We start from the raw sequence: 22,637 nt of genomic DNA, 5'->3' as shown, positions 1-22,637 counted from the left end.
ATTAATCACAGGTCAGAGAGTCAACAGATTCACCCGGAGTTTTGCCACAATAAATTTAAGAGTTGTGTTATCATTGGGCAAAACAAATTGAAACAGCTAGTTTCTTTTTTAGCTAGAACTCACAGCACAATAATAGTCTCCAAATTCTTTTAAATTTCCAGTTTGGGATAAAGTAACAAAAAAATTGTAAACAGCGCCTTAAATGCTAGTGAAGTATGAGTGTGTTCATGGTTCATGAGCAGACATTCATTTCATCATTAAACCATGTTGCATGGTGTACTATGACACAGGTTTGAGATATATTAATCAGGTGTCATGCATTGAATCAGTGATGGACATTATCTCTAGCTGTCAGCTTATCAGCTCACAGGAAAGCGATTGAACAAGCCAAGTTGCGCTTATTCGTGTCAAACAGTACCTTCATTGGTCTTGGTTTTCCTGAGCATGAATTTGACTGTTTAGTAGTTTACAATAGGAGAGAATCAGCATAGACTTGCTTGCAACATGGTTGTAGAACTGCTCTTCACCACCAAGCACTTTACTTTTTGAGGCATTTGTTGAACGTCTTTTTTTGACAATTGGTGTTAGAAGACCTTGCCTGTATTCATCATCATGTTTGTTTGTGAACTTGCCACATAGTATACCTAGATGAAAAGCTGTTATTTAGAGAATATCCTATGGTTTCGTACAGGTACCATAGTCTAAATGGAAGATAGCTTGGTCTTGAAATCATTTAGTAGCCATAATTCTAGCATTGAGCCTCAGTTGTAATTGTTGTATTTTATAGTAAAATGCATTTGCTATGTGATATATACTCATTTAAAGTTTTATAATTCGAATAAGAACTTGTTTTTCATTTTTTGTCTGCACTCTGCAGCATGAATAACAACTGTGGTTTGATCATGTGCAATATGTTTGTTGTGGAGTTCAATAATTTTTACAAGAACATTTAAAGGGAAGCATTAAGTTGTGAGCATTAGCAATACATAACAAAGAATTTTATTTAAACCTCGGCCACTTTAAAAAAAGACACAAAATATAGATGGTTGGTCACAGCTACAGTGCCTATAAAGTAAGTGACTATGTTTGTGTACTTCATAAAAGAACTCTCCTTGGTTGCACGCTCAAAGCTTAGGTAGCATTTGGCCATATTTTAACAGAATATTAAACAATTCGTGTGCAAGTAAAATCGCCCTTGGATTTGTCATTAGTGGGATTTGTCTGATGGTGGCCTATGACAATACTTGTATCGTATAGTGACCTATAGTATGCTGTGCTAGTACTCAGGTCATAGCCATTTTTGCCGAAGAGAAGACACGGTTTGTATAAATTCTTCAGTTTGAGCTTCAAATACCCAAAGTCTCAAACAGCTATTTTATTCCTAATTGGATTTTCCTTCCTTTATATCGAAAACGCATGGCAGGTAATGCATGAAATCAATGACTAATAATGTAAATTGTCCTCTCGCGCCACTACGAGTCGGATTCATAAAAGTGCTAATAGCGCCTTAGCTTTAGGGTTGTAATGATTGGATGTAGTTTAGTCGAATATTCTTTCATAGGAGTGTAAAAGCAAAGAACTTACCCTTCGACAACCGTGATTTAAATGTAGCCCGTGGTTTTGAGGTCACGTGGGTTTCCAAGGTCACGTCAACTTCGGTTCACGGGAGGCTTGTGTGAGAATGTACGATTCCCATCGATATCAGTTCTGTGTGGGAATTCAGTTACAGCGCAAGCGTGTTCCTCAATTAGCTCTCCTTTTTTAATCCATCGTAATAAAGTACGACGGGAGCTAAGTACGTAAATCATCTAGTACATAGATTCACAACAACTAGTCACGAGAGCTAACTCACCTACGGTTCTCGAAGCGACACGTTATTATAGGGTTACCCTAACCGTCAATTAGGATATTTTAAATTTGTAGAGCAGTTTATGGGTAGTCGCTCGTTTTTGTTTAGTTTAACAGCTGAAAGTATTACTCGAGGAGTAAGAAGCTAGATCACCCTACAGCTTATAGTTATCCAAACACATGATAGAAGCAGCTTACAGCATGGTTGGCCATCCAGGATTGATGGTGCCAGGTAGCAGCTTCCCTGGACAGTCTGTTGGAATGCCATACTCGCGTGCCATGCTTACAGCTGGCTTACAGAACCCTACCAATCTTCATATTTTGGCCCAAGCTGGCTTGACACATCCTGAACTTATCATGGGACAAAAAGCGTATGATCTTTTATACCAGCAACAACCGTCTCCTGTTGTATCTCAGCCAACTAACAATACCGTACAAAGTCAACAACAGGACCACCCGATAGGATATGGAGCTTTTGGCGTTGTATGGTAAAGTATTAGCAATTACATTCTCTTAGCAGAGGAAATATTATAGAAAGCGTTATTTCTATTGTCAGTCTTAGTGTAAGCTATATTCAAACCTTTCTTGTTCATCATTTAATATGTTTTTCTAGCATCCTTCATTGATGGCTGCTGTTTCATGTGTATCAACCTATCCTATTGCATTTTTATCAGCCATCCTTAGAGACTACACATTGCTATTGTTCTATTACATGACCCAACACCGTAATTGATGCTTGTTTTTAGGTCCGTTGTTGATCCACGAGATGGAACTCGCAAAGCTTTAAAGAAAATGCCCAATGTCTTTCAAAATACAATATCATGCAGGCGGGTCTATCGGGAATTGAAATTACTGACTGCTCTACGTCACGATAATGTAAGTAAGCCTACCACCAATGGAATAGGGAAATGAGAATAGACTATGCTAAGCAGGGCGAGTTCTAGCAACTGCCTTTGCATTCTATGGCTTTTACTAAAATTACAAAAAATTGTCAGCTGGCACTTAGGTAGATGTCACGTTTAGGTCGCTAATGCAATCAAGTTGTGGTCTTGCTAAATTTAGGTGTAATTCACACATAGCTCTGCTGGAATGGAACCCAATAGTAATTGCACTTGATATTCTTTTCGCAATTACGGCTGGGCCTCGCCTGTGTAGTCAAATCCTTTGTTCTACTGGTATTCATTTTGCAAGTCTCGTCTGGGTGCAACAAAGAACAAGCGAGTTGGCCCAATTATTTCATTTAGCAAAATCTACTTGTATTTCACACTCTCTCTTACCAGTACTATATTGGGCATTGAGACCTATAATTGCAATATGATGCATTGTATGCATTTTGGAAACCACAAGAATGATAAAAGAAACAGCTGGGCAGATGGGAAATGAATGAAGCGGAGGATGAAGGGTGGGCAAGTGAAGATTATAAATAGGGCAATGGGCGTCATCTGTTGAAGCATCTTTCGTTGAATGACTCGTAATGTTATGAAAGCTTATGATAGCGTAACACACGCACGCACGAATAGCTGAGAGAGTAGAGTTGCACCAGTTCTTGCCCCGTGTCAGATGTTTGTAACTTAACTCGCTGCGCTGAAGTAACTGACGCTTGTTATCTTAAAGGCTTGAACCAACAAATTTGTCTGTCATAAAGGATATTCTCTTTTGACTGACTTGTCAAGCTTGCTTTGTGTTGCCATGCATACGGCCTCCTCAGACAGCTTGTATGAAACAAAGAGATCCTCATTATCCATGCAAACCATTATCATCTCTATTCCCATCTTCCTTTGTTCTTCGCCCTCGAGCTCTCCAGCTCTCATGACAATCACTGACTAATCAGCAATTCTGCTCTTATCTTTCAGCTGCTTTACTGCTTTTTGGCACTTTTCATCTCATGAGAAATGTCTATTGGCAGTGGACTGTTCTCGGAGACCACAGCTATGCCCAGCAATCTTTGTTCTATTGTCAGCTGAGAGCCTGCCAGTCTTCAATTTTGCATTCTATGAATAATTGTCTCTGTTTTAGATACTGTCTGCATTGGAGATTCTACAACCCATACAGTATTTAGACAACATGCAAGAAATGTATCCTTTCTCACTACCGTCAAGTCAAGCTCGTCGCTTCCCTCTCTTAGTAAATTGCCAGCTATTCGTCAGCTGTCCATATGCAACTCGTTAGCCCACACTGCCCCTGGTCACTAAACCAAAATCAACTCCGGCTCTTTACAGCTTAGCATTTCAGTACTTTGTGTTTTTGGCTTACAATTGCTAGCCGAATTAATAGTTGTACAATCTTGCGTGACATGTAAATGTGGTGTCAGTTAGCTATGATATGTTCACTCCAAGTTCATTCAACTACCCACTGCTATCAATGGCATTAGCTTATGCAAGACCAGCCAGTGGCCGCTGCATTGGCTGGCCCTTACCATTATAAGCACTGCCCGCTGAGTGTCACTGCGCTCTAATTCACACGCATGATCATGAGTCCCTCCACTCTCGCTGCGGCCTTTGACTTATGTCTGTAATCCCTTAACACATTTCGATAGACATGTGCTGACGGAGTTGTTTCAGAGTGACCTACACAAAATCATAGTCTCTCCACAGCCCCTGAGCTCAGACCATGTCAAGCTTTTTCTGTACCAGTTGCTAAGGGGTAAGACAAGGCTATTCACGATGCACTATAGAGATTAGGTTTATCATTTGTGGTCTGGCTCAATTTTTGCTGTACACAATTTGTTTCAAGTATTTTGTGAATCAGGTGTGTAGCGAGTTGCATCAGAGATGCTCCTTTGTGTCATTTTCTCCCAGCTCCTAAGTTCGTACTTCTAAGTGCGTCACACGGCATAAACTTTTTGTCATTTAAATATATTAATCCTCAAGAAGGGAAGTGCTATGGGCTAGTGAGCGAGTGTCCTGTCTAGACTCTGGGATGTAAAGGTGTTACCCGTGGATTTTGGCTAATCTCTGGTTCGCTTCGATAATCCTTCGACCCCTATCTCACTCAGTAACCGAGCAATAGTCTGAGTGCATCTATAAACGTTTGTATCAAATGTTCCAGTTTCAATTTAGCCTTAATATATATTCAATATCGGCTTCTGGATTGATCGCCTAAATTTTAAACAAGGTGACATTTACTGTCAGTGCATTTACATCTATACTCGTCTAAATTGAATGTTCCTGTTTTAATTTAACATTAATATATTTTCAATATCGGCCTCTGTACTGAGCGCCTAAATGTCAAACGAGGTGACAAAAAGTGACATTTACTTTCAGTGCATTTGTATAAAGCCTCATCTCGACGTTTGAGTACTTCTTTGTTTCAGGTCTCAAGTACCTCCATTCCGCAAGGATAATACACAGAGACATCAAGCCAGGCAACCTGCTCGTGAACTCTGACTGCCAGCTGAAGGTGAGCTTATTGACAATCACTGGCACTGGTCCATACCGCTGGCCTCCAGCCACCACGTAATCACTAATCATCCAGTAATGTAGCCCCAATCCATGTAAGCATTCCAACTCGACCTTTTGTCCTATAGTTGCGTTGATATTCCTGAAATGTCCTGTCTTGCGTCATGTCTTGCATTGTCATCCTTCAGAAACCAACTGATATGTTAGTAGAGCGTCACCCTATGGCGATTTGATAGTTTTGTGGCTATCTTTAAGATGAAAGATTTTAAAATTGCCACTTTTTAAAGAGATATCGCTAATCGTTTAAACGATATAACTGTGTAGTGATTTATCTCACGGCTGACGATTTTCACTGTGATTGGTACTGGAACTAAAACAGTCTGGGGCTTATAGTTTTATAATAAGCTCATTTCATGACCCTCCACACACCCAGGCATTCATGGAATAAATGTCTCCAATTATCACGAATGCAGATTCTTTTCAAGTTGGAATATACAAAAATAATAACAAAAGTTCACAAGTTTTTTACATAATAATATCGCGATATATCACGAATCATCGATTTGCAATATCGCATTGTTTGGGGATTTTTGGAAACTGGAAAATGTCCTACTGGTTAGTGCTGGCTCAGTGGTAGGCATATGTATGCAAACGGAGCTATTTTTTGCCTCATCTACGTTTATTAGATAGCTGTCAAACCATAGTTGATATGCTGGTGACGCTGATTTTAGTAGCAGGCTCTTTGCTTATGTCCGCTAATTCCAGTGGAGAGATCGTGGCTTATGCTAAACGCTGTTGACCTCAAGTATTTGAGAGAAAAAATATTCAGAAATAATTGGGAGAGTCCAGTTTGGGATCCTGGCAGAGCATTACTGGCTGTACCAGCTTGTGCTGGGATGACAGGAGATTGGGCACGTGCTTCTAGCTTGCTAAGATAGCTTATGTTAATTTTGGCTAATCGTATATCAATTTTAGCCATTTCCATCTGTTACCTTTCCAATCTCATTTCCCTCCTAAATTATTCATGTTTAGCCTTTGCTAAGAAAGAGGTTAGGAATGCATTTTTGCTGATTTATTTGAAGCTTTGCCGTTCGGAGGTGTAGTCTCTCTTTAAGTGTATCACTGTTATCTCAGCTCCTCTCTGATTTATTGCTAGATGCTCATTTACGGAGCAACCCTGCTCAAAGTCCTCTCTTCTTCTTGTCTACTCCTACTTGAGGTCTTACTGCCCAGCTGTTTTATGTTCTAAATTATAACTGCAACAGTTGGTTTCAGTTGTTCCTTTTTGGATTGGTTTTTGAAATATATTTGATAATCAGTTTCTGCCAGTTTCTGCCAGAAAACCTGATAAATCAAATTTTCTGCCAGTTTTGTTGCCAGATCCAGTAGGTGTGGTCAGCCTGTTATATCGGAATATCTAAATTCAGCACCCTCCTTTTAATTCAAATATATAGTCACCCAGGCTTCTGATAAGTGAAGAACCTGTGTACCAAGTATATATACCAGATAAACACCATTTGTACTCATGTATACATCAATCGCGTGTATAAGTTGATAAGTGGTTTAAGACAAAAAATGTATTATTATAGTTATTAATCATGTATTCCGCTGTTTCAGAATATTCGGGAATAATTATATCGAATCTGAATAAAACTTTGCTATTCCAGAATATTCCGGAATAAAAAACGCAAGTTTCAAAATTGAAGTTTCTTCTACTCAATACAATAAATAGTAGAGTTGTTCGGCTTGTATGAAATATTTGTGCAATGCGGACTGCACGCTGCCACAAGAGTTCAGCGTTGCCTGTTCTCAACCGCTACTCAGTGGCTGGTAAACAAACAAAAAGCAACTGAAATTAAGATTAAAATATATTTAAATGTATGTACATTAGACCTTATTCGGAATTTAAAGTTACAAAACTTACATTTTAATCTCTAAACCGACAGGCGGGCAGCGCAGTACAACACTGGCATATCGCAATGAATTCTTGGCTACTATTGTAGCCCAGTATGATTCTAGGTAGTTTTGGATGGTGTTAGTTGCATTCAAACACACAGAGTTTATAACCCTGCTGTTCCGCATTGTAGATTTGCGACTTCGGCTTAGCACGAGTAGAGGAACCAGACATCCGCCAGCCTATGACGCAGGAAGTGGTAACCCAGTATTACAGATCTCCAGAACTCCTCATGGGTGCAACACACTATTCATTTGAGATCGATATCTGGAGCGTCGGATGCATCTTCACAGAACTACTGAGTCGGCGAATTCTCTTCCAAGCAAGCTCTCCTCTCAAACAGGTATTCTACTTTTGTTAGTCATAGGACAAAGTCATAGGACATAGTTGGGGGTACATAATAATATTTATCAAAGAGCTATATAGGTCATACTTTGACTGTGTAGAACATTTACTATTCATTTGAATTTAATGCAAAAATGTTGTTTTTGTAATTTATTGTCAATAACATAAGGAAGTTCCTGCTTTGAAGCATATTGTTGCTTCCCCCTATGCTTCACATCATTTGCTATGCAATTTGTATCAACTCCTACATCCCTTTTCCTCATCATCCCATTTATCCGTTAGATCAGTGATTGTGCTAGCTAGCTAGATGGCGGTGTGCTACTCTGTACCACTCTGTTCCACGCTGGGCTAATCTATTACGGGCTAGCATATAAATAGCTTTGAAAACTGAAGCCAGGACTAGTTTTCATCTCTCCGCATGCATCTTGTACTTTGTCCTCTCTTCTACCTATGCTTAGTAACACTTAGTGATACTCTTGGGAATTACTGGTGAGATGCTGGGAGGTGTTTAACCTGGTCCGGTGTGAGCTGCAGTTGAGATGATTTCACTTTTACAAGTGTAAGAGACGTTTTGTGATTCAATCAGCCACTGTTTACGGGCTATTGAATAACGCCAGGTGCTTTCTTATTTCATTCTTGAAACTGACCAAGTGATTGAGTGCTGGCCAGTTGAGCCAACAAGTTATTGATTAGGCGCAGCTATTCTCACTGACCCGACTGTCTGTAAGCCTCCTCGCCTACCCATCCTCGTTGGTCCGAATTCATGCCCAGGCCTATTGATATTCTGCCTGCGTGTGGCAGCCCTACAATAGGACAGCTGATTCCTTCAGAATAGAGCACATATGCTCCGAGCTCCATTAGTACGAACAAACATCTTTTTGTTTCTTGTTCTCTGTGTTTTAATTGCATTGATTATCTCGTGCAGTTTGTCGGTACATAAAAGTAAATTCTCCCAAGTTCTAGCACTAGAAAACATGACATAGAATATCCAGCTGCGTTCAATTCTGCCTGGGAATTCTTTATCGTTCCAATCAGCTCTTGCTCCTTTGCCTCACTTACTGGCTGAAGTTACTGCCAGTAGATGGGATTTGAGATTACGAGGAAACAATATGGTTATAAATTAGTTTTCCCCTAACTGGGTTTGACATCGCGATATGAAGCCCAAGCCTCGGGTCATTAGGATGGAAATACCACGCGTTTTACTGACTTATTCTGCCATCAATCAGCTGATCCCTTTGTCGTGTCAGTAGTCGACTATCAAGTCTACACGAATGGCTCATTTATCTCGACCGAGTGATGTCCGTGACTCCTCGCATTTCTAATGAACCGTCTGGCTCCAGCAGATGTGCATCTCTTGTCTGCTAATTGGCTAACCACCTGTGATCTGCCTACACTCGTGCTTGTTTCGGGCTCCTCCTACAGCCGTTTTCTTAAACTTCTTCTATGCTTTTTTATAGGTATGTTCCATCGTCTGGGCTTTTTAGCATTTATTCATGAAATGGAGCATTTGTTCATTAGACATCCATTTGTCCACTTTCAAGGAGCTATGAGATGCAACTCATACCAACCATATTTCAAACGGGTGTATCAACAAATATTTTATAAAGTTATTAGGTATATGTATATGTATGAGAGTTGCTTAATGATGGACTGCTCCACAAAAATTCAATGCACGAAATATGATCTGAAATAGCCCTGTTCGTTGATTCTGTGTTTGTTTCTGGAATTTTATTCAATATTCTTTCATGAAACTATGTGATTTATTGAAGCTACCTTATCTGGCTCCTCATGCCTTATTCTCCTGCTCAGCCGTTGAACTTTGCGCTATTTGTTGTTTACGTCGACTAGCAAACTAGTGTTCCTGTAGTGACCTCGTGCTACTGGTTTATCATATCTCCAAAAACATGACAGTGAGATCAGCAAAATATGTTGTGAACTGTATAATGCAGTCAGTAGTATTTGGGTGTTATTGTTACAGGTCATCAAGTTCATTTCAGGTCACATGTGTCAGTTCAAGCTTTTGTTTTTCTTTGAATTTATTCGGGAGCTGGTTTGTTTTCTTCGTTAGTTTTGTTTTTATTTTATAAGACACTGTTGCCTTGATCTCCGATATGTTGATCCTTATATCCTTGAGAGGGTTTGCTTACTAAAATACCTTATGCAACCTGTAAAATGCTTGACTAACTTCTATTGAATTGCAACCCATTGCTTCAGAGACATAAACTAAATTATTTTGACGACGATATTCCCATCTAGACAGAACTGGCCCTTCTAGTCTAATTAATACCTGAGCTATCTTGACATGAGCTGCCTTTTTCCCATGCTCCGATACACTAGTCAACCGACTAGCCGGAAATTCTCATATCACATAAGGCTCGGAGATTAGTGTAATATGCGTTGGTAATTTACACTTACAACAATAGGTTGGAGGGCTAGGCTAGCCATTGCAGACAGAATCATCCCCTCTTAATTAGCTGATTATTAGCCCAACTCTGTTATGACCATTTTGTAAGGCCATCATGACTCACAAGGATCATGAATCAGCTAGAAGGTGCCAAAGTTCAGCTGGATAGTCAGTCAAATTTTCGTCTAAGTTCTCACCCATACCCTCTGTTAGATTGTTATGACTCCCTCATCGCATGTCAATCTCCTTTCTTTTTAGCTGGATTTGATTACAAATCTTCTCGGAACTCCTTCAAAGAGCGAAATGAAGACTTGCGCCAGTGGTGCTATACGTTACGTCGAGTCAAAAAGAAAACAGCCTGCCATGTCGACTCTGTACTCATTATCACAGGACGCTACTCCCGAGGCTATTCATCTGATTTGCCAGATGCTTATGTTTGATCCCGTAAGTTTCTTATGGAAAAAAACATTCATTTCAAGCCAGTTCTCCAAGTGATTTTGTGGATTCGATATTTGAACTGATTTGATTTAATAATGCAATTGGATTATTGGCATAACTCTATAGATAGTGGCTGTAAATTGTCTATACTTTCATTCGATTATGGATTAGATTAACTGGGAGAAGCTGGTACCGGGAGTTCCTGTAAAACTAGGTAGAGAAAAGACCAGGGACAGCCTCCCAGGTCCAAACTAACAGCATTTGTTTTGAAGAACATTACTGATAGTATGCCATGCCTGTCATTATTGGCAAGACGCTGCCTGCTAGTGCAGGCTGCTCGGCAGCTCAAAGTATGTTTTGGTGCGAAATCTGTTTTCTTACTAGCATATGCTGTAGTTGAGACTTCCAGTCTTCCTGCAGCAAATGTGTTATTGTCTAATTGTCAGCAGTGGCTATATAACTGTAGTAGTCTTAGCGTTACATCCGCTTGCTGACATTTTGTTTTTAGTCCAAAAGAATATCTGCTGCCGGAGCTTTACAGCATCCATATTTGGAAGAGGGTCGAATGAGATATCATTCATGCATGTGCAATTGTTGTCAGACAACACCGACACGCGGTGGTCACCAAGTACTGCACAGGACAGATGTGGCTCTCGAGCCAGTTAGTGCAGAGCCCTTCAGTTATGACTTTGAGTATGAATTGAGCTCTCTGTCAAAAGCCAAAGATAAACTGCAGAAGCTCGTCTCGCAAAATATCAACAAGAAGATGCCGCTGACGATCAACCCCCACAGTCTCACCTATAAAAAGTTTTCCAGGTGCGTTTGAACCCACTATCCAACATTGATTGACGAATGTAAATTATTCCCCTGAGCAATTTAGTTTTTACCGACTTTTATATTTGACCCATTATTTTACTGCTTGAAGGCTTGCAAGGCAATAAGTGTGGTATCTATGACGTTGAAATTCCAGGTTGTATATTATTTTATTTGACTCTTGTTCGTCTCAACTTGTGAAAATATCCAATTCTAAGCGAAAGTGTTAAGAGCTCAGTTGAAGCTGCGTGGGTCTAGCTATGATATTACATTAGAGCATAAATACTTGACAATATTGCTAGATATATTATTGCAATGGCAGTGATTGATTTATGCTGGTGTGATATATACTGTATTGCCGGATTTGAATGATTCGCTGAACATTCGACATATTCAACATGATTTAATCTAATCCTTTGCTTTGATTGCATATATAATTGTGAAATCCACATCACGCTTTCCTGTTCATAATTAACTCATATGTGCACTGCCTTGCACAACTTCTATTATTAATACCATTCCTTTGTTTTGTAGTTCAACAGTGGCACAGCCATCAGAGTTGCCTCCTTCGCCTCATGTATGGGAATAGGTCAAGAAATAAAAGCCGCAATACCTCTTTAAAGATGGCTTGCTCTCAGGTCTGATGCAAACTCTTTTCATCGTTGGCTGATCGGGATGGCAATATATGGACCCGCTCAATTCGTCAACGTCAGCTCTTCCAGAACTGTCCGTCTGTCTGCCTCAATTAGCAGTTGTTGGTGGTAGTTGATTTAATTCTATCGTAATCTCAGCTGTCCCAGTCTGTCTCTTCTGTGGACCAACTGCGTATCAGTCCACAAATTTTTTTACTTATTGTTTTTCTATAATGTATGTACAAGTCATTTTTTTGTTTTTATTTTACATAAGGCGGTATAGTATAATACATTTATTAATGTGGAACACAGTTCAGCTTTGGCAAAGCACCCCTCAGTCACAAAGCATGCACTAGTGCTGTTTTGAGATTATTTTATTTGTAATACTACTAGCTTCAATGTCCAGTTTTATTTACAGGCGTTACTCAGTTTTTTTTTAATCCAAGGCTACAGTATTGTCACTGGGTTGTGACTGTCATCCCTCCAGAGCTGAGGATGCCTGCTGTGTCTATACAGTGTAATTACTTTCTGTTCTACATTATACTGTATATTGTTGAGGCCAAATAGCCATTCCTAAGTGAATCAATCGTATGCTTCCATGGTTAAAGCAATAGTGACAGGCAACAGTTCTCAACAGTGGTGCTCATGAACAAGGAAGCGATCGATGTCTGCAAATCGTCTCTAAGCAAGAGAATTTCTAGGTTCAGTAGGAATTCACTGTTCAATGTTTTACTTGGTTGTGAGTTGGATAATTTTATTGTCTAAAATAAATATTATATTCTGGTGTTTTCACTCAAGGTTCTACGTACTCCTATCTATAATTGATAGTTATCGTATTATCAATGAATCTATAATAAATAAAAAACAATCAGTTCTTAAGACTTGTACTCCGTCTTTTGAAATGGTGGATATGATGACTCCATACTCGATAGATCTTCTATGCCCAACTCACTGGGTATCACTGACACATCGCATTCATTAAAGTACTTGAGTATTGCCTGAAAGCATACCATAAACAGATTATAACACATTGTATAATCAAAGGTGCAGCATGTACATAAAGCCAGATTTAGTCTCTCACCAAAATGGGTGCTTTCATTTTGTACATCATATATGCTATACAGACAGTAACAGCTCTTTTCATCCCAGAATTGTCATACACCAAAACGCCAGCGTTGTCGTCTACAAAGAGTCGGAAAAATTGAGAAAGATGATGTAAACCAGTCTTTATTACGGAATTCCCTGAATCTACTACTATCATGTCATGTGTTGACATGTCTAAGAATAATATGGAAAGCTCACAAAAGTTGGAAATACGAGATGTCTTAAGCAAAATCTCTGTTCAGCATTTGGGAAGAAACATTCGTAATGAAAATTTTCTGTTTGTGTTAGCCAACTCAGCATTTGGGAAAACCGAGCACTCATAAAATAATGCAACAAAAATGTATAAATAAGTTGGTATAGTAAAAACATTGAGTTTTATTGTAAATTTACACTAGTTTCATGTATAACACTCAAGAGTTGTCAACAGTCTCTCATGCTCCCTCACACCACACGCCTACCTTCCCTCAGTCCACAGAAACCCATCTCCCGCACTCCACACCCATCTCTCTCACTCCACACACTAACCTCCTCACACCCAACCCCTCCAGGCACCGACCTAACTCCCTCACTCCACGCTCCTATCTCCCTCACTCCACACCCAATCACCCTCACTCCGCCATGACATCTACACATCTGTTAGTCACCACCGACCTCAACGTGGTGAGTACTAACAACATAACATCTAATTCTTTCATATCTCCTTACTGTATTCCTATGTTCAAATACTACTTACATGAGGGTTTAGTAATCAAGAAGAGGTCTATTTTATGGTTTATGTAGGTTAAATCGGAGTAATTTTGTGAGACCAAGAATGAATTTATTGGTTTTCAGTTATTTTTTATGGGAAAAACTCATGGATACGGAAAACCTTAGACATTAGTGCATTCTGATACTGTAATGACCTAATCTCATATGGAGAGATTCTACAGTATGTAATAGGAAATACTACATGACTTTGGTAGAACTCTGCCTTGTCAAATGATACATTTTAGTTGCTCACCTATGCAACAGATCATATCAGAAGATAACGGATAGAGATCGTTCAGGTGAAAAAGGTAAAAGCAATCACCCCAAAATCGCGCACCAGACCCTCTCTGACATTACAAATCAGCGTTTTACGAAAGCATTTCATGTGTGACAAGAATTGGGTTGCACCATTTCGTACTTGAACCGATCACATTAAGAGCTAATCTCCATTACCTAGATATTTCATCTATCAACCCTGACCCATAATGCTGATAAAATGAGATTACCGTGTGACTAAAAGGATTTGGTGAGCATCCTTGTACACGGTGCATTACTGGTTATTTTCTACCTCGGGTGACTTATGTCAAAGTTTGATACAAAGTACATTTATTCATCATCGAATTTGTCAAAAACCATGAATATTAGCTGGTCTAACCAGTATAACAAGTTCACCATCTATTATTATTAGCGTGATTCACTTAGACATAATCTACCTGTTGGCGAGAACCAGCTCTACAAGTCATAAAACGTCAATGTCTCGACAACTGATAGGCCTTTCCTATTTTGCATACAAGAATAGCAAAGATAGTTGCAATAAAGTTATAAACTATTTGCTCCAATTTGGTCTCTTTTTGGTGCGTATTCAAAGTAGCGATGAAGCCAATTAAGAATGATGTGCAGAAGCACAATTTATTTTTTCTTTGTGTCCATAATTGCAGTGCTAAGATAGAAGGATACAAATAATTCACACAAATGTGAATTTGGATGGTCCTTTATGTCAGTTTGCGACCTACCTAAAGGATTCTAAAGTAGTCCATTATTTAGTAACATACTAACTTATAAATGGGATGAGCCTATCTACATCCTCTGAAGTGAGTTCACAGGATTCAGAGCATTTGGGAAGTTGGAGATTAATGGCTTCCTGTGAAAATTGCCTCTGATTGGTGCGTCTTCGCAACAGGCTGCTGTGATTATGACTCTTGCTTCCATCTTGGGGACTTGACCTGACAAGGGATAAATCATGTCCGCATATATTTATACATTATATTGAGTACTGCGATCATATCATATGTTGCTGGGTGGGAATCTCATGAACTATCAGGTTGTGACATTTAGTCATATATTTTTAATTCATCATGAGGACAGAGTTTTGACAGATACAGAATAATGAAAATGCTGAGACAGGATGAGGGTCAGCCAATGAGCAACTTCATCAAGTAATACTGTAGTCAGGCATGAGTTTGAATATGTCCAACTTCCTGTTGATGATATATGTGGTTGAAAGGCAATATTATCAGTGCCTTTTATCAATACCCTGTCATGTTATTTAAAATAGCTCAAGTTTCATTTTGCCCGATTATGGCCAGTTTTAATATTAATTTATGACGATAAGATGAATTTCATAAGAAATTTGTAGTGAACATCCGAAAGGCACTGATTAACCAATCATTACTCATGATAAAAACTGTAATAAAGAAGGAAATTTGACTGACATTTTTGTGAGCTCGAAACATCACAAAAATAATACAACAAACTTGACACTGGAGCAAGTAAGTGGTGGATAGATGGATGTTCTGTCATATCCTATCATCATAAACATCAAGCGCCACTAATAATATATATCAGGCGTCAACAATTCATTCCAGGAACGTTTACATTAAAGGGATTTTATGTTATACGAACAGTAAAATACATGTAAATATCCTAATCGGTTCCAAGATCTTTCCAAACTCACCCTTTGGCCATACAAAAAGGAAGAAACTAGACTTATGGTAAGTTTTTAATTGGTTGGCTGTACTGCAACTGAAGTATTATTGGTTGGCTGTACTGCAACTGAAGTATTATTGGTTGGCTGTACTGCAACTGAAGTATTATTGGTTGGCTGTACTGCAACTGAAGTATTATTGGTTGGCTGTACTGCAACTGAAGTATTATTGGTTGGCTGTACTGCAACTGAAGTATTATTGGTTTACATCAATAACTTTTCACCTTTTTCTGATAAATCACATTGGTTTTCTAAACTATGATTGCGGTAATTTTACAAAGAGTTGATGCAAAACGCATATCTTTGACGCCCATTTACAACGATTTGTTTATTTTTTCTAGATAGCAAAGCCTATTTTTCAAAGTAAAGCTAATAGCAAATACTTTATCTGTATACAATAAAGCAAAACAGAAATATTTTTTACTATAAAAAGAGCGGTGTCTACATGTTCGTCGTCTATTTGTATCCAACGGTCAAGGTCAGGATAGAAGATGACTTTCGATAATACTCCAACTTGTAACATATTTATGAACAAGAATCTTTTTTGCCGACACATCTGACAATCTATCACAACAAACTAAAATATCATGGAAGTTGTTTGAATAGATAATAATATTCTCTTACAAGAGCAGTGAGATATGTTACCATTCAAATTGACTTTGAGAACTTAACCCGGCTTAACAATTTATGTCACGTGGAATTTTTTAAGTAATACAAAGCAAAAGCTTTGCATAATTTTTTTACGTAATTATAGGAGTATCTATGGTACAATAATACAACAGTCACTATTATTGAATCATGTGCTCAGCAGTCCCACCAAAATCATTTTGCACAGCTTCGACACCCGGTCAAGGGCATGACAAAAAAAATTAATTAAATTTTTCCATCTAGCAAAAATACTTTGCGATTCCCTGAAGTTGCAGTATATTAAGGATGGTGAATCTGTTCAAGCTTTTGAGCGAGTGGGCCGAGATGAGAAGGTGAGAGAGAAGATCTGCTAGAAGGCTATGAATGATCAAAATAACCAAGTAGAAGCATTGCAAAGAAAATAAACCAAGCAACTCTACAAATACAAACAGAGAATAATAAAGTCGGATATCATATAAACAAATGAGACCATTCGTTGGGGTAAAAAGGCGTCCAGCTCAAGATTCCTAAATATTGAGTTCTATAAAACGAGACATAGATAGGAGCTCACAAAAGAGAAATCGTACTTGCTTTGACATAGTAATTTTAGGTACAAGTTAAGTTCAAACCTATATCCTCAGTCTAATCAGCTATCAAGGATGTCTTTAGAGTCCCAGGGGGTATGACTATAGAAGGTATGGCATTCAAAGATCAATCACTAGTTCTAACACAGTTGGAATATACAAGGGCAGGCAAGCATCGTGTCATAGAAGCCTTATTGATGGTGTATATGCATGGGCCTCTACAAATGTGGCCTAAGATCTTCATAATATGTATTGTTTGTAGGCTACAGTAACTGAGAGCTTGTCATACAACTGATATATTCAGCAATTGCTATTGGTTGCGCCCATCTGTGAGTCTTACTGTGTTAATCAGCCATTGTTGGAAGGGGGCGTGTAGATGATACAACTAATGTATGATTAGGCTTCAACAACTGTTCACCATATGTATGCAATCATGCCATAGTTTTACACTCTAAGATTATGCATAAGAACATAACAGCACCCTCATTTAGACTTTGGTGTGGTACTAGAATTTAGCAGCCTGAAAATGGCGATATTTTAAAGCCGACATCTTCCTTGGCTACATCCCCTGCCAATTAAACACCATATGAGTACAAGAAATGAGTATTGCATCGCTGTAAATATTGCATATCATGTCTATTTACGATATGGAGAGTTAAGAAGAGGACAATTCACACCATTCTTATAAAAGGAACCACTTGATAGTACTTAAAGTGACACTAGTCAACTCCTGCTGCTAAATTTTGCCATGATATTTCAATGGTATTCATGTGAATATTTTATTCTGTGTGTACTATTCAAAGAGGTTAGTATGAGAGATACTTTTATTCTAGCTCCTCTGGCTATATTGCAATTTGTGTGTAATTCATCAGTAATAGTTACACTTCTTCGGAGCTGTTCAATGTATTGACATAAAACAAGCACACCCTACTTGGAGTTTCCTTCAGAACACGTGACCATTTTTATTAGTTTATTATTTTAACTTTACTATAATAACTTCGGAGATATTATTGATCATCGAACTGTGTCGTCGCTTATAACTTACTTTACAATTGTAATGTCCAAATTACGTTTGAAAGTAGAGATTATTTATGGAAATGGCGACATAAAAGAAACACCAGAGAGAATCCGTGTCAAGGCAAAAAACATAGAAAAGGATTTTAAGCGCTATATCCTACATTCAAGCGCCATGCTTTATAGCGCCAATGAAACCTTTTGTCCCATCTCCTGTAAATACTGGCAAGCCAATCGTGATTTGCAGAGAAGCTAGCAATAAATAACATCCTGATGGTCTGTCTAATGCGTCAACTTCCACATGACGACATTGAATACAATCATCACAGATGCGTTACCAGAACAAGAGCTAACTTACAGCTTGCTAAATAAAATTAAGTACTGTAGCTATATTGCAGCATTAAAGAGGCGGGTACCCTCAAGTGACTAGCAGCTATTTTTGTTTTGTATTACAAAAATATCATCAAACAATCACTCTCTAACATACCTTCTTAGTTTTAAATACCCTTTACCCCTACTGACACAATAATCAGAGGCTGCAGCCCAAATATTGGCAAGTGGAAGGGGAAATATGTGAGGTCCTTTGTGTTCTCAACTTTTGACACTGTTTAACGCTCTCAAGAAAAACAACGATGACATGAAATGATACGAGACACCAAACTCTTATCATTCTTTGGGTCACAGACTGCAATGAACTGTCAATAACACTCGAACAGCACACTGAACGATATGTGTCATCTTAGGTAGAGACTGATTAATAAAACTTCACTATCTGCAAAAATGTGTGTGGGAATATCCATTGAAAGTTTTATAGGTCCAGGCTTTCAATTTCATCAGGACATTCCATGATCATGCAGATTTATCTTTCACCTTATTTAATCTTATCACAGACTATCAGCGAGATACTGTCACTCCAACCTTATCACAGACTAGCAGCGAGATACTGTCACTCCAACCTTATCACAGACTAGCAGCGAGATACTGTCACTCCAACCTTATCACAGACTAGCAGCGAGATACTGTCACTCCAACCTTATCACAGACTAGCAGCGAGATACTGTCACTCCAACCTTATCACAGACTAGCAGCGAGATACTGTCACTCCAACCTTATCACAGACTAGCAGCGAGATACTGTCACTCCAACCTTATCACAGACTAGCAGCGAGATACTGTCACTCCAACCTTATCACAGACTAGCAGCGAGATACTGTCACTCCAACCTTATCACAGACTAGCAGCGAGATACTGTCACTCCAACCTTATCACAGACTAGCAGCGCGATACTGTCACTCCAACCTTATCACAGACTAGCAGCGAGATACTGTCACTCCAACCTTATCACAGACTAGCAGCGAGATACTGTCACTCCAACCTTATCACAGACTAGCAGCGAGATACTGTCACTCCAACCTTATCACAGACTAGCAGCGAGATACTGTCACTCCAACCTTATCACAGACTAGCAGCGAGATACTGTCACTCCAACCTTATCACAGACTAGCAGCGAGATACTGTCACTCCAACCTTATCACAGACTAGCAGCGAGACACTGTCACTCCAACCTTATTACAGACTAGCAGCGAGATACTGTCACTCCAACCTTATCACAGACTAGCAGCGAGATACTGTCACTCCAACCTTATCACAGACTAGCAGCGAGATACTGTCACTCCAACCTTATCACAGACTAGCAGCGAGATACTGTCACTCCAACCTTATCACAGACTAGCAGCGAGATACTGTCACTCCAACCTTATCACAGACTAGCAGCGCGATACTGTCACTCCAACCTTATCACAGACTAGCAGCGAGATACTGTCACTCCAACCTTATCACAGACTAGCAGCGAGATACTGTCACTCCAACCTTATCACAGACTAGCAGCGAGATACTGTCACTCCAACCTTATCACAGACTAGCAGCGAGATACTGTCACTCCAACCTTATCACAGACTAGCAGCGAGACACTGTCACTCCAACCTTATTACAGACTAGCAGCGCGATACTGTCACTCCAACCTTATCAAAGACTAGCAGCGAGATACTGTCACTCCAACCTTATCACAGACTAGCAGCAAGATACTGCCACTCTAACCTTATCAGAGACTAGCAGCAAGATACTGTCACTCCAACCTTATCAGACTAGCAGCGAGAGACTGTCACTCCAACCTTATCACAGACTATCAGCGAGATACTGTCACTCTAACCTTATCAGACTAGCAGTGAGATACTGTCACTCCAACCTTATCAGACTATCAGCGAGATACTGTCACTTCAACCTTATCACAGACTAGCAGCGAGATACTGTCACTCCAACCTTATCACAGACTAGCAGCGAGAGACTGTCACTCCAACCTTATCACAGACTAGCAGCGAGATACTGTCACTCCAACCTTATCACAGACTAGCAGCGAGATACTGTCACTCCAACCTTATCAGACTAGCAGCGAGATACTGTCACTCCAACCTTATCAGACTAGCAGCGAGATACTGTCACTCCAACCTTATCACAGACTAGCAGCGAGATACTGTCACTCCAACCTTATCACAGACTAGCAGCAAGATACTGTCACTCCAACCTTATCAGACTAGCAGCAAGCCCTGCAATGCCTGCGATTTTCTTCATTTTCAACCAAATTTTCATGTGGGTGTTTTCAAACTAACTAATTTTAGTACCTCACGGAAAGCACGAAGCATATGCGCATGAAGGTTGGATGAAAGTGTTTACACAGACTAACACACAAACACTGCACGTACACGCATAATATATCCATATTTATTAACAGCCAAAGATTGACTAAACTTTTAGAATAAAATATAAACCGTACTTAACTAGTGATATGATAATAAAACATACCATAAAATCACAAAAATGCAAATATTAATAATAAACAGCATATGATGTATTGAGACATACAAGAGATTACAAATGAGGGCACAGCTGAACTCAACACAAAGCTCATTTGGCTCTCAAATAGAAGTGGAATGGCTCTTTGTTAACAGTCAATTGCCAATAGCAATAGCAATACCAGACTGGCCAACATGTTCCTTATACCTAATCTGAACTGAGTGATGATTATCTGCTACTACTACATGAAAGACACCGTAGCACACAGTATACTGTATAAGTTGACTTTGATATGGCTAATTTGTGGGAGGCAACAAAAAATGTAATTTTGAAACTATTGCACAACTTAGGTAAGATGGCGAGAAATCCTTCACAGACTGGTAGCTAGAGGACAGACAGCCAATCAGGTTATTCAGGATATTCAACAAAGAGAAAGGAAAAAATGGTTACTTGGTGTGAGTATTGGATGATTGTAGTAGATAGCAAGCATTTAGTACTGTCCTGAGCAGACAATAAAACAGTGGTAACAGGGAGGTTATGCAAACCGTAATAGTCACGGAACTGCCAAAATTCCCACAAATACTACAAGGATTGTGGTTAGGATTCGGACTTCAGCCTACCTAACTAAAACTAGCTATACAAGTTAGTCAAGCTTATTTGTAATGCTTTTATTTTTAATACTTTGTTTAAAATGTGTTTGAAGCCTAAAAAAGATTTTGTAAATTTAGTATATAAAAAAATTAGCCGCTGCCAGTTTATTGTTTACTACTTGCATTCACTGGGTTTTCATTAAGCAGTCGCCATAGTACAACTTGTGCCAAGGGCTAGTCGAAACATGTCCAACATAGCACAATTGGAGGTAAAAGAGTTGTACAATGGCTCTGCATCTGCAGTGAGAGCAAAACTGATACCAAAGAAACAAATATTTGTAATACTTGTCATGCGTTATCAATTTTGTGTCTCTGGTCATTACGAACAACATATTTTTCTATAGCAGTGCGTTGCAATCAAAGAACTGAGTGAGGTATTCTTTAACACACACAATCATGTTGATATGTCAATCTACTAAATGTCAAGGACTATCACTATATGGAAACACCTAATAGTACAACATTGGATCTCTGGACTAGTTTGGATATTACCTAGCTACTAGCAGCATGCTATAATTTTGCATTAAGTATCTACCACAGTACAGCAAAAATAAGGAGGCATCAGTTTTTTACTGCTGAAAACATGTTTTTTTTTCATTGCACAAGCTGCAAAAACACCACTGGCTACAGAACTTCTGTCTTCTTATGAGTAAGAAGCAATGGAAAACCAATTAGACTGTAAAAAACTTTTTTCGAAATGACAGCACTGACAAAGATTGGATTTTAGACAATCCTTCTCAAGCAATGCAAACTTGAAATTCCAAGCTGACACCCAACTGAGAAGCTATTGAAAGATGACTAACAGTGTAATCTCACGGCTTTCCTCAGAGCAGTTGACAAAGGCAGTTAGCTTGAGGTCCTGAACAATTTTCTTGTTGGAGATTTGAGCCAGACTTCCTAGATATAGCTTGTGCGTGATGATAGCTCTTGGGTAACAGAAGAAAATGTCTAACTCCTATAAATGGATGACAGGTGAAAGTATTAGTGCAAGCATCTTAACACGTTCATCCTAGACATTACAAGATGTAGTATAGTTAATGTGTTTAGTAACATCTTTGATCTTCCGTGTAAGCTCTTGTCTGCAGCTCGATGAACAGCTGTGACCTACTGGTCTAGAATACCCGACCTGTGAACAACAGTTTGGGTGGGGTCCAATCCCCAAAATGGGCCACCAATGGTGACAGGAATGGCATGCAATCACAAATTGCTCTCGGTAACTAGGCATGTCTCCAGTCATTGAGGTTAC

General features: G+C 39.1%; 1 protein-coding gene and 1 long non-coding RNA gene across 2 annotated transcripts; one reads left to right on the top strand and one right to left on the bottom strand.

Moving 5' to 3' along the window:
* The first annotated feature begins 1,673 nt into the window (after positions 1-1,673).
* On the top strand, positions 1,674-12,706 carry LOC137388709 (serine/threonine-protein kinase NLK-like). Its single transcript, XM_068075162.1, has 9 exons — positions 1,674-2,336; positions 2,595-2,724; positions 3,865-3,923; positions 4,385-4,491; positions 5,162-5,247; positions 7,334-7,543; positions 10,208-10,393; positions 10,896-11,203; positions 11,735-12,706. The coding sequence occupies exons 1-9, from the start codon at positions 2,029-2,031 to the stop codon at positions 11,787-11,789; spliced, it is 1,449 nt and encodes a 482-aa protein (XP_067931263.1). The 5' UTR covers positions 1,674-2,028; the 3' UTR covers positions 11,790-12,706.
* A 20-nt stretch (positions 12,707-12,726) lies between these two features.
* Positions 12,727-22,342, bottom strand: LOC137388710 (uncharacterized). Its single transcript, XR_010978003.1, has 4 exons — positions 22,195-22,342; positions 14,740-14,906; positions 12,914-13,014; positions 12,727-12,830 (listed from the first exon to the last, which is right to left on the bottom strand). It is a non-coding gene; the product is annotated as an uncharacterized lncRNA (long non-coding RNA).
* Positions 22,343-22,637: the final 295 nt, after the last annotated feature.

Source organism: Watersipora subatra, chromosome 2, assembly GCF_963576615.1.
Source record: "Watersipora subatra chromosome 2, tzWatSuba1.1, whole genome shotgun sequence".
Classification (NCBI taxonomy): Eukaryota; Metazoa; Bryozoa; class Gymnolaemata; order Cheilostomatida; family Watersiporidae; genus Watersipora; species Watersipora subatra.
Note: the sequence above shows the minus strand (reverse complement) of the source record. Positions and strands in the feature narration are given on the sequence as shown.